Genomic DNA, 12,013 nt, shown 5'->3' on the forward strand with positions numbered 1-12,013 from the left:
GAAATTTATTTTACTATATGTATTTAAGCTAAGAAAAGAATAGGATTTAATCTTAAATTAGCCACGTGTATTTGTGACAAAGTGAGATATACAATACAATGTATACATACAGTGCATCTCTTGAAATATATTCTTACTTGTAATAAGTCGTATTGACGATACGTTATTAACAATAATCATAATTACATTGTATCTATTACCATTGCGATCCTCTAATGCAGAGTGCCTCGGAACTAATAACGCAGCCGAACACTTCCTTATGGCAGAATCAATTTTTATACTTATCTTTATAGCCTTAAATGAGATCATTAAAGTTGTTGAAAAAGCACCCTTATTAACATATATTAATGAAAAGATAACCTTCTATTTACAGTGCAAAACAATGTAAGATTGAACTTTTTCTCATTCGGCATCGTCAGTTCGGAGACATTCTACGTTATATATTCCACGATTCTTAATATCGAAAATATACGAAATAGATTATTAATACGAGGTTATTATTAAAAGTTACGGACGCAATGGATCAAGATTAAGATCACGATCTCTTGGTCGGAGAAAAACGATAACATTGCGAGGATATTTACAACATCAATTATTGGTATATATGGTATTTTTCGACATAATCCATCATTTTTATTTTATCGTTATTCAAGTCTCAATTTCGAGACCAATGTACAGTTCTTAATCCTTACAGTCTAATGCGACTTGCAGCACAGAGATATTTTACTGTTTCACGAGAGAGAAAAAATGCCTCGCTTGAAACAAAATATACAAAACCGACATCGCGAGTGCTAGCTTAAGATTTACTACAGGGTTGGATCGTATAATTCAGTGGAGGTGGCGGAACTAAAAGAGGCAACGGAGTCGGCGGCGGCGGCGGAGCTTGAACGGATGTTAAGGTTGTAGTCGTGGTTTGCGGTTGTTCAATCGCTCGTACCGTTGTATTGTAGATCGAGAGGTAACTGGGCCAGAGATGAGGCGGCGGTGGGGAACCGGGAGGTGGTGGAGGTGGCGAACGATCGTCCATCTCGTCGGAATCGTCCATCATCATAGCTGTCAATGGTGTAATGCGTGGTTTCTTCAACTTGATTATCTTTACCTGTGAAAATGTGAGGCAATAACATCCGTGAAAAAGATGGCTTGAATTTGAAAGTATATTTTTCAAATGAGAGAGAGATATACCTTAACTTTTTTCTTCGCCTTCGGTGGCCTCGCTCTCTTCTCCTGCTTTCTGCTCTTTCGAGAGCTGTAATTCTTGTCTCGTCTCAAATCCCCGAGTCCGTCACGGAAACCTATTTCCTTAGGAGGAGGCGGTGAAGGCATGTCGCCTTCGCCACCGCTGGGACTGGTCCCCTCGCCAGGTTTTACGCCATCAGCGAACTGAACGGACTTTTTGTTTCTCTTCGTCTTTGTCAATTGTCCTAAGCTTGATTTCCCAGATTTCCCGTCGGGTTCCATGTCTTTGTCGCATTCATTATTCTTATCTATCTCTTCGTCTTTGTCACTCCCATCCTTGATGTTGTTGTCGTCCACATCCGACGAATCATTCAAGTTACCATTAGGAATCGCGTCTCTCCTGAAACAAATCCATTTTTCGATGATGCACAGCTCGAAATGTAGCATATTGAATTTTAATTAAGATTCACGAGTCTTTTTCTTACTGAGCTACTTATTGCTCTCAAGGAAAACCTTATTAATAAATATCACTACTGGATGAAAATTCTGTAATATCTTGGTAAGATATCGATACTAATATCGACAAACCTAAATCCTGGAACAACCAAAATGCCTTTTAATGGCGGAGGTGGCAATTCCGGCCATTCCTTTCTAGTTTCGATTTCCGCCTGATCTTTATTCGCATCAGCTGCTATCGCTTCATCGGTTTCAATTCGCTGATTGATCATTTGTAATGGTTTCTCATCTTCATCGTCATCCTCGTCCTCATCCTCCGCCTCCTCTTCTTCTTCCTCGTCATCTTCCGCCTCGGCCTCGTCCTCATCGTCATCCTCTTCTTCGTCCGCGGCGGCGTCTTCATCTTCCGCCTTGATCGATGTTGTCGTCTCCTCTTCCTCTTTCGTCGGATTAACTGAGGGAGATTCAGCTTGTTCCTCTCCTTCTTTCAATGCTTTCAGAACTGATGGATCTACAATCGCACCCTTGCGATGATCCAACAGAACCTCACTCGTTTGTCGCGATGTATTGTTCTTTTCCAGTAATCGCAGAGCTCGCCGATTAACCCGCTCTATTCTTCTGCGCTCCTTCTCTTTTCTACGTAACTCGCGTAACCGTTTACGCTCTTCTCGTTCCTTACGCCGTGTCTCGAGTATAGCCTCGTAATTGTATACAGGTTGAACTATCTCTGCAAGGTGAGAAGCCATTGAAATTTTCGAGATGATGCAAAAATCATGTATGTGACGACAAACTTTGTATACATACTTTGTGGCTCATTCCTCGGGAACGCTGTTGACGTCGCGGGGGAAATCGGTACTGGCACGGGAACAGGTACTGGCAATGACAGCGGCAGTGGAAGAGCTGATGACATGGGGGCGAGAGTATTTGTCGCAGCGGGTAAGGCTGGTGGCACGGGCAATGGAACGGGAACGGGGACAGGTACAGACATAGGAACCGAAGGTGCCGAGGGTGAGAGCGCTGGGACAGCTGAGGAATATAAAGCCCCATTGGACTGATCTGCGGTTGACGAAGATTGACCGCTACTACCACCGCCGCCGCTGCCGTTGCCGCCGCCGCCGCCACCGTTGCCACTGCTGTGATTGCTACTACTCCAATCTAATGAGGTGGGTACTACTTGGAGAACGTTACCTACGCGTACCACCTGACTAGATCCGGATCGCACAGGCGGAGCCGTGGCTGTAGTGGACACTTCCCGACGTGCAGCGTGCACTCCATTGAAATCAGCAGGCACCACTTGTAAGACATTTCCAACCTTGAAAAACAGAGAAAAACAGAGTATTCAATATAAATTTGTTCATCTTAATTAATGACAAGAAACATTTTAAGTGTCAAATACCTGTACAACTGTAGGCTGCTGTCTGTACATCATCTGTTGCTGCTGTTGCTGAGGAGGAGGAGGAAGAGGAGGGGGAGGAGGTGGAGACGGATATGCAATAACATTGGAATTAAAATTAGAAGAATATTCGGAAGCAACAGAATCCTTGTTGTGTTGCTTTTTAATACCTAATTCTAACTCTAATCTGTAAAGTATATATTAGACATTAGACACGATACAAATATAGAAAATCAGACAGAGTCAAGTAATAGTATTGTCTTGAAATGGGTACTAAATTTCCTTGTGCAAATCCTTACCTATCGTCAAGAGATAAACGTTTCGGGGAGCTCGTAGACGACTCGTCTATACAAGGAGGATAAGTTAAATTATTCTCTGTATAATAATATTCATTTCCGCCTTCGATCTCATTTGAATATTGAAAGTTTGCAACAGCTGCGTCCATACTGCTATTGATACCCATTTCTGAGTCCAAGATGCTTGTTCCCGGTATAACACCCGTCTGAACAATAGTCTCTATGCGCCTACCCCTTTCGCTACAAGCGCTAAACTTTTTATTTCCATCCTCGTCCTTCCTCTCGCTTTCTACCTCGTTTAGTCTTTCCCTACCAGGCGAAGGAGATCTATATTCAAAATTGATCACGGATCTTATTATAGACAAGAAACACAAAGCTTATGCAAATTGAATCGAATTCTACCTGGAAGAACGCAACTCTGACATTCTGAATGCATGTTCCGGGCTCCTTAATCTCGACAGAGTAGATTTTCCTCTCGATCTTACATCGAACGGAGATCTGCTTCTCGATCTCGATTGCGATCTCATCCTCGGTCTTGACCTTGACGTCGATCTAGAACGCGAACCCGACCTCGATCTAGATCGTGTTCGAGATCTCACTGGTGACCAAGATCTCGAACGTGATCTGGATTTTCGTCGAAATCGTTCTTGGCGCATAGGCGAATACCTCGATCGCGGTGGTGTTCGATTTCGCGGTCTGTGTCCCAGATGCCCGTGACGATCCAAATCCGAAGGGTCTTTGTCTTTTTCCCATTGCCGTTCCCTCCTTGCATTAGATCTGCTCGAATTTCATCATGAGAAAACGTTAAGCTTTTAAGAGATCGTAGACGCAAATCCTCCAAGTACCTTCTCTTGTATTTTGACTGCGACTGAGGCGAAGATTGTAACGTATCCCTTTCCAGACTTCCCTCTCTATAATACGATCGATCGTCATATTCAAGAGGCAAATCCTGTCCAACGGTGTATGAATCTATGGATTCGTTACCATCTCGTAAAATACCGCTGTTTTCATACGGCCAAAACGTACGATCCAATTCTTCGGTGTGAAATCTAAGCAACATTCATCACATATGTGTAATATGTGTAATATGGATTTTGTGTGTGTGTGTGTGTGTAACATAATTTTAAAGAACGCTCTTCGTAACGAAAAGTTCCATACCTATTGTCTCTATACTTGTCCGATTCCACTGTTCTCTCCCTTAAAATCTCCATCGGGTCGTACGATCTGGTATCCTTCTCGTGATCTCTATCCGCACTGTCGTGTTTTCTTCTACTCCAGTCATCACGATTGCTCTTAGAAGAGCCGTGCTTTTTAAAGTTATCTGCAAACACAGATTCATAATATCTAACGATACAGAGTGTAAGGCTGTTTTAACTAAGCATTTTTTTTTCTTTTTTTTGGTTTTACCCTCGTTGTAACCGAAGCGTGGTGGAGATCGCGCGTATCTCTCTTTTCTCTCGTCCGTTCTCAATCTACCCGATCGCTCATCGTCGTATCTTTCTCTTTTTTTATCTCTGTCCCGCGTACTAGTAGTAGCTTCGTCCTTCCTCTTTGGACTTTTACTACGACTTCTGCTCCAGCTATGACCGGGACTTCCACTCCCGCTTCCTTGCCGTTCCCACGAGACGCATGGGCTTCTGCTCCTCCTTCTTCTCCCTCCTCCTCGTCCCGAAGGGCTCGATCTTCTTCTATCTGCAAAATCTGCTTTGGAACTGCTTGTAGCGTCCCTTCTGTCCGACTTGTCCGCATCGTCAGATTTCCTTTCTTTCCGATCTTTTTCGTGCGAATGTCGTTTCTCACTTTCTTTCTTGCTAGGACTCCTCTTTCTGTGTTCCCGGACGGGAGAATGTAAGCTCGACGGAATATTAGTATCAGTTAGATTACGATTAGTCTTATACCTCTTTACGTCGTCGTTCTTACTCTCTCTATCGTAGTTCTCAGATTGTTCGGATCGAATAGAGACCGCCTTCTCCGACGCCGGGGATCTCGATTGTCGTATTACCGACGATTTAGGAGCGACGGAAAATTCAGTCGTGTCTAATAATACGCTATTGGTTCCGTCGTTACTCGCCACGCTGTATTTCTGTTCAAATTGTTCCGCTTGTTCCTCGGTCGGGTATTCTTGGATATCATTCTTTAACGCGTGCGACTCCAACAACTTCTTTTGTATTGTCAATAGGGCCGCTGCATGCTGAGCAGGATCCTGCAATGGTGTCTCCAAGATACGTTTCGGTTTTATTTGTTCGTTGGTACGACGAATCAAGAGCTGCTTCGGAATGAGTTTAAGCGCATTCTTCCCTTCATTCGTTTCATCTTTCGTCGTATGCGTCGATGAGTTTACAGTGGTACTCACGCCATGCTGTTTACCACATGGTTTCTTGGATCCGTACTCTGCAAAAATATCCATAGGTTTTGAGGTGTGTACTTGTGGGCACGATTCATTCATTGGGATGTCGTCAAATAAATTATCAGCGACTTTAATGTCAAAGTTATCAGCAGAATCCTTAGCCTCCAGTTTGTTCAAAATACTTTCCGTCTTTTCACTCGACGCATGTTTAGTATCACGTAGCTTTGTTAATTGTAAAGGTATTCCAGACATAGGAATCGATAGTTGGTCTGCTGCAATTAACATTTCTTTCTTTCTTTTCTCACGAAGCAGAGAATTACAGGAGCTGCTCTCATTAGACACTTCTGCATCCTAGAAAACCAAAAAATGTAACATTTAGATGAGGAAAGATTATTATGGTGATATAAAACACACTCGTGTCAGATGGAAACTTACCTGAGACTTTTGAGAAAGTGCTGGAGAACTAGGACTGTAGAGTTCTAAAGTCTTCTCTTTGAGCTTTACATCCGATTCTAAAATTTCCTTCAGTTGATCTCTAGTTCGATGCTCCTCGCTGGGTTGCTCTTCGTTTGCTTTTGCAGTGATTAAATCTTTTACCGATGATTCTCTACTGTGATAGAGATCTATCAGATCAGATTGAGCCTTTTTCGTCTTTTCAAATTCTTGCTCGCACTTGTTAATCTTGGACCATTCGGCATAATCCTCTTCCCATATATCTTTAGCGTCTGATTTTTCCTCGGACTGAGAGCCCATGTCCCAACGACTCTTTTTAATCCGTTTACTTGGCTTCACCATTAATTTATTCGCGTCTTCCTTGATACTCTTTTCTTCATCGGTTTTCGTCCATTCTCTATCCTTCTCTAACGCGACAATCTCATTAACCTTACAAACTTCCATTTCCTCGGTAGTTTTACGAAAAGCAGATTCCTCCTCAATATCCCAGTCGTCTGTTTTACATTGCTTGCTCTTCTGTTTCCGGAGCATCATCTCTTCTCTCTCACCTTCCTCTTGCTCCTCCTCCCATATTCTTATTGCATACAAACGTTCCTGCCTCTTTTTCATTTCTCTTACACTTTCCTTTTCTATTGCAATATAGGTATCCGTTTTCTTATCATATCTAACTTCTTTCTCCATTTTTTTCGACGAGGCCTGACTGCTTTTTCGTTTGCTCATAATTAGATCTGGTAACGCTTCCAAACTATCCACTTCCCACTCATCCGCTAGAAGATGCTTTGGATATACCTCCTTTTCAAGTTGTGTCAGAGACGGCACGTTTAATGTGTCAAAATCGGTTTCTCCCCACTTCTCTTTCTTCTGCTTTTCTAACTTTTTCAAATACTTGGCTTCGTTTTGTGTTATCTGTTGAGTAATACGCTCACTCGCCTTTTCCCAGTTTGCAAGAAACTCGGTGCTACCTTTAATATCTTTTTCTCTTCTTTTCTTCCTTTTTGTTTCAATATCTTGGTCCGATCCTGCTTTTCCCTCATGAATCCTTTCTTCGCTCACCTTCGCTGATCTATCTTTCTCATGCTCAGTATTATCTCGACTATGTTGCCTTTTCCTTCGATATTTACCTTTCTCTAAGTCGTCCAACTTTTCCAATTCTCCAGTACAATCCTGACTTGAGGTATCACCATCATTTTGTTGCATCATAGAATCCATTTCCCATTGTTCCATAAAACTTTCGTCCGGCTTATTTTCTTTCTCTTCCTTTTTCTGTTTCAAACATTCGTTGTCACGTATACTCATATCAGCAATAGTTTTCTTCGTTGAGGTAACTTGATCGGACCTCTTTCTGTCCTCACCTGCTACTGCCTCTGCTGCTGCTGCTGCTGCTGCTGCTGCTGCTGCTGCTGCTGCTGCTGCTTCTTCTTCTTCTTCTTCTTTAATCTTGCTTACTGGAGTCTGTAATATTTTTGTCCCGTCTGAAGATGAAGCCATTACAGGAGACTTTGATGTTATCTTACTTATATCTCCATTATTAATAGATTTGGCTTCTATTGCCTTCTTCTTGACTCTTTTTCTCTTTTTCATTTTCTTCGCATGTTCGTCCGTGTCACTGCTGTTAGAATCGGTGCTAATCTTTCTCCTACGCTTCTTTTTTATTCGCGCGGTGCGTTTCGTCCTCTTCCTTTTCTTTTCAACTTTTTTCTTCCTCCGCTTTCTTTTCCTCCTTTCTTCCGAACTACTAGAGTCGCTACTACTGCTACTACTGTCCGTGCTGTCTGAATCGGAAGAAGACGAATTACTCAGTGCTTTCCGTTTGCGTTTCCTCTTCTTCTTCTTCTCCTCCTTTTCTGAATCTGACGAGGTGGTGCTGCTAGACGAATCACTGCTAGATGTCATTTTCTTTCGTCTCTTCTTTTTCTTCACCTCTCTAGATTCAGTATTTTCGTCACTCAATCGTTCGACTTTGATTCGAACATTCTCCCAATCACTCGGTATTGATTTGGAATCCTCAGACTCGGCATTCTCGTTTGTACGCTCGATTTGTATATTATTTTCATTGACTTGTATTTGACAGTCCGTCGACAAAGTGGAGTCTTCCGTACATTCTGTACTTTTTACCGATTCCTCTGGAATTTTTTGGTTATCTCCTCTTTCAAATTTTTCCATATTATTTATGCCATCTTCAGCTAAATTAGATTCTATATCAAATTCGTGATAACTATGTGGAGAACTAGATTTAACGGGGGTTTTCTTTGGAGAATATTCTTTAGCCACATCGGTTGTAGTGCATACCATCTTCATAAATTGTTCATATTCTGAAGCTAGCTTTTCATTTCCGGCAGGTTGTGGCACAGAAGACGTCGATGCTTGGTCATCTCTCGTTTTATCCTCGTTGATCTTTTCACTGGATTTATCATCTTTTTCGATGCTCTCAGCGTTGTCATCAATTTTGTCTTGGTCCGTTACACTACAAGTCGTGGCACATCTTTCTTCTTTTGAAACACAAGTTGAATCATTATTATTCCAGAGATTTCAACAACCATGTTATATATGCATGTAAAAAAAAGCACTTACGCTGTTTCACGGAAACGTGCTGCTTGTTTACTGGTTCTTCAACTTGTTCTTTTGTTACGCCGATAGACGATACTTCCTCATCTTCACTGTCCCATTTTGACTTTGGAAGCTGTACGGTCACCTGCCATCCGGTATCTTTGTGACACTTGATTCTATTTATTTGTTGATACCAGTTACGCGTCTTCTGCTGCAGCGTGTCTTCCGTATCGGTCCTGCAATTACAAAGATCTGAATAAGTCAAGGAAGATTTGGATAAACAGGACATTTTGATATACCGTGATAAAGACGCCTCGCATATGTCACGCATCTTCTCGCGACGTTCAGGAGTGACGGCTTGCAAAAGTTGCGACATGTTTAACAAAAGAGAAGCGCGCGGATTTTCACAATACAATAACTGCAATCCCCGTGCTCGTTTCGTCAATTTAATTGATTCAGGTGGATATTTTTTGGGTCCCTTTAATCCCTCAACTATTAACGCTTGACGCTTTAGACGGTGATTACTTAACATTAACATCTGTTCAAAATAACGTGTATAATCTTGTGTTGTTCTGAAAAAAACCAAACAAAAACACATTATTAAGACAGTGTGACAATTTTACTTCCAAAATAATAAATGATAATAAATGTCTTTCCAAAATCACATACTAATGAACTATACCTGTTTTTGACACTCGATTGTTCGGAATTGTCACCGAAACGTCTTCGAAGATGAATAATATCGTCGAGAGTCAAGTCAGATTTTCGTATTTCCGCCCACGAGTTACTCCTCAACAACATCTTTTCTTTCCATTTGTCTTTCTCTCTTTTATCCTTGCCTTCTACTTCCACGTCCAACGTATCATTTCGTTTATCCTTCACACTTTCTTTCTTATTCTTTGTTGCTTCAGTTCTCTCTTTTGTCTCTTCCTGCTTTTCCTTCTCGTTCTCTTTCTTATCCTTTCCGTCATCTTTCTTGTCACGATCTGTCTTGCTACTGTCACGCTTATCTTTATAGTCTTTCTTTTTCTTATCTTTCTTATGCTTTTCCCTATCCTGAGACGATTTTCGCGAAAAACGTTCTGTACTTCCATTGCGATTTTTAGCATCCTGACTCGAATTATCTCTATCAATCTTGTCACGCCGTCGATGCCTTATAAAAATAATGAGTTATTCTTGGAAAAGAATAGTGAAAAAAGATATTTGTAATATAAAACTATTACCTCTCTGAATATTTTCGATCCGTCGACCTCTTTTTACGATCACCACCACTTATCCCCTCGTGTTTACTTTTATCTTTCGTATGTCTTGTGCCTTCAAATAAACCAGATGTGTTCTTGCTAACATGATTGTCGTCTTCCATACTTGCTACAAAAGAGTCTCCATCATTGAACGTCTGATTCGATACAATAACAACTGTGAAAAAAGCAATACCTGCTGCCATAGCTTCCGCGAGTAACAATTTACTTTTAGATTCCTCCCTTCGAATTTCTTCGATGGCCAGAATTTTTTCTTCTACAAAATTGTAAATAATAATTTCTCTACCACCAGTGAGGAGAGTAGACTTGTAAATCTTTCAAGTATCGACATTGAAAAAGGACTCTAGCACTTATTCCTACTATAAGAAATATTAACCTTGGAATAAGATCTCTACGGGTCTCTAAGAAATATATTATTCTTTTATTAAAAGTATTCTTCCCGTCAAAGCGTGATGTGATATAAAAAATCTATCTGAGAGCATTCTTAGAAGAGTAACAGGAATATAAATTGCAACTGTGTTGTCAAGATGGTTTGCAGCAAAGACAAAAGTTTTGATTGAAATCCTTGAATGAGAAAGTAGAACCGACTTGATCGGTTCAAATGCAACAATCTCTATAATGAAATAATAAACATTTTATAGTATCACCTGTCTTTTTTCTCGATTTATTTGTGTTTGTGTCATCCTGAATAGTCTTATCTTTTGTCTTTAAAGCTCCAGTGGAATGCTGAGACAAGTTGGGCTTAACTTGGGCCTTGGGCAAAGCTTTGAACCGATTGGCGAATGCCATCAATCGTTTTTTGGCTTGAACCTTGCCAAGTACTGGCTTCATTGCCTTTGGACTCTCCAATCTTGACGTATCGCCGTCGCTTATCTGGCCTTTCGTACTATCTGGCGTTTCCGGCATTTGTATGTCTAACAAGGAGATTGATATATCTAGAGTTGGTTCCTCTGGAACGTAGCTTTCTTTCGATTGACAAGCGTCGGTACCATCTTTCTCTAATAATGTGAGAGAAATGGTTGGGTGAGGAATTAAGTCGTGAAAAATTAACGATACGCCTTTCTTACCTGAAAGAGACGGTATCCTTTCTTCCTCTGCCATTGCTGGAGCTTTGATGACCAAAGTTTTAGTTACCTAAGCGCCACGTTATTTAAGTTTTTCACCAGACTTACAAGCTACATTGATTTATGCTATTTTATGGAGCATTATGGAGAAAGGGATAGGAGCGAAAAGCAATGTCGATTTCACCAATGTACAGAAAATAACTCACTGTTGCCTCACACACGCATAGAGCTCAATTGTTTATTCGTGGCTAGCTTTAGCATGGAAAACAAGTAAATCCCCCACGAAATGTAATATGTAATATTTCATACAGACTCGTTTGTGTCGAATATAAACATCTGATGTACAAACAGCAAGGGTGAATAGATAATGTGAAAAAAATATCTGAAATAATCCGAGGACAGAGGCAATGTCTTAGGCTAGGCCAATCTCTGGATGTGGATATTTACCGCAATTCGCGACCTAAATCCTCGATATGCATGACACGAGCGGTGATGTCGACGTCGATGCACTTGGCAAATTAAAATACGGACCCGCAATCGCCACGTAAACGTATCTCGTACCTATTCGGCTCTCGTCCAAGTCAAATGAAACCAATGCGTAAAGCACAGCGGACATGTTGTCCAAAATGCAGGCTGCCAACATGACGCGGGGAGAGAGATAAATAAATGCGTTCCAAAAACCATTATCCAAGTTCCGAGAAATGTGTAGCCAATCAACTCGCAGCTATTGAAAACTCTTGAAAACAGGGTAAATATTTGAAATTTGCTAAAAAAGAAACATTTTTGAAACTAAATTCTTAATAAAATCACCTATTTTCCTTGACTAATTATTCCAACATTTTTATCTCTTTTACTTATAAATATGCAAATGTATTGTACATGAAATAAAAATTACTCTTCAGTAATAATAATATTTTAGCTATAAAAATCCTTCAAATCAGTTACTACTATTTGAATTTACCGCCTAAACGTGCATATGCGATTCCACAACGAGGATTAGGTTAGTACCCGCCATTTTTCTT

The 12,013-nt window shown here is 40.9% G+C and overlaps 1 protein-coding gene across 2 annotated transcripts; it reads right to left on the reverse strand.

Annotated features, from left to right (window-relative positions):
• Positions 1-50: 50 nt before the first annotated feature.
• LOC105569524 (trichohyalin-like) lies at positions 51-11,641 on the reverse strand. Of its 2 annotated transcripts, XM_012026047.1 has the most exons (20): positions 11,439-11,641; positions 11,198-11,327; positions 10,995-11,061; positions 10,575-10,925; positions 10,103-10,183; positions 9,892-10,036; positions 9,351-9,821; positions 8,968-9,240; positions 8,693-8,904; positions 6,104-8,610; positions 4,729-6,019; positions 4,480-4,642; positions 4,167-4,370; positions 3,724-4,098; positions 3,325-3,648; positions 3,029-3,212; positions 2,437-2,944; positions 1,765-2,359; positions 1,183-1,576; positions 51-1,099 (listed from the first exon to the last, which is right to left on the reverse strand). In XM_012026047.1, exons 3-20 carry the CDS (start codon positions 11,026-11,028, stop codon positions 797-799), a joined length of 8,415 nt encoding a protein of 2,804 aa, XP_011881437.1. In that variant the 5' UTR covers positions 11,029-11,061; positions 11,198-11,327; positions 11,439-11,641; the 3' UTR covers positions 51-796. The 2 variants fall into 2 exon arrangements, with proteins under 2 accessions (XP_011881437.1, XP_011881438.1); XM_012026048.1 differs by lacking the exon at positions 11,198-11,327 and having other exon boundaries at positions 6,104-8,607.
• Between the last annotated feature and the right edge of the window lie 372 nt (positions 11,642-12,013).

This window comes from Vollenhovia emeryi, unplaced genomic scaffold (genome assembly GCF_000949405.1).
Source record: "Vollenhovia emeryi isolate VEMERY1.0 unplaced genomic scaffold, V.emery_V1.0 DF939123.1, whole genome shotgun sequence".
Taxonomy (NCBI): domain Eukaryota; kingdom Metazoa; phylum Arthropoda; class Insecta; order Hymenoptera; family Formicidae; genus Vollenhovia; species Vollenhovia emeryi.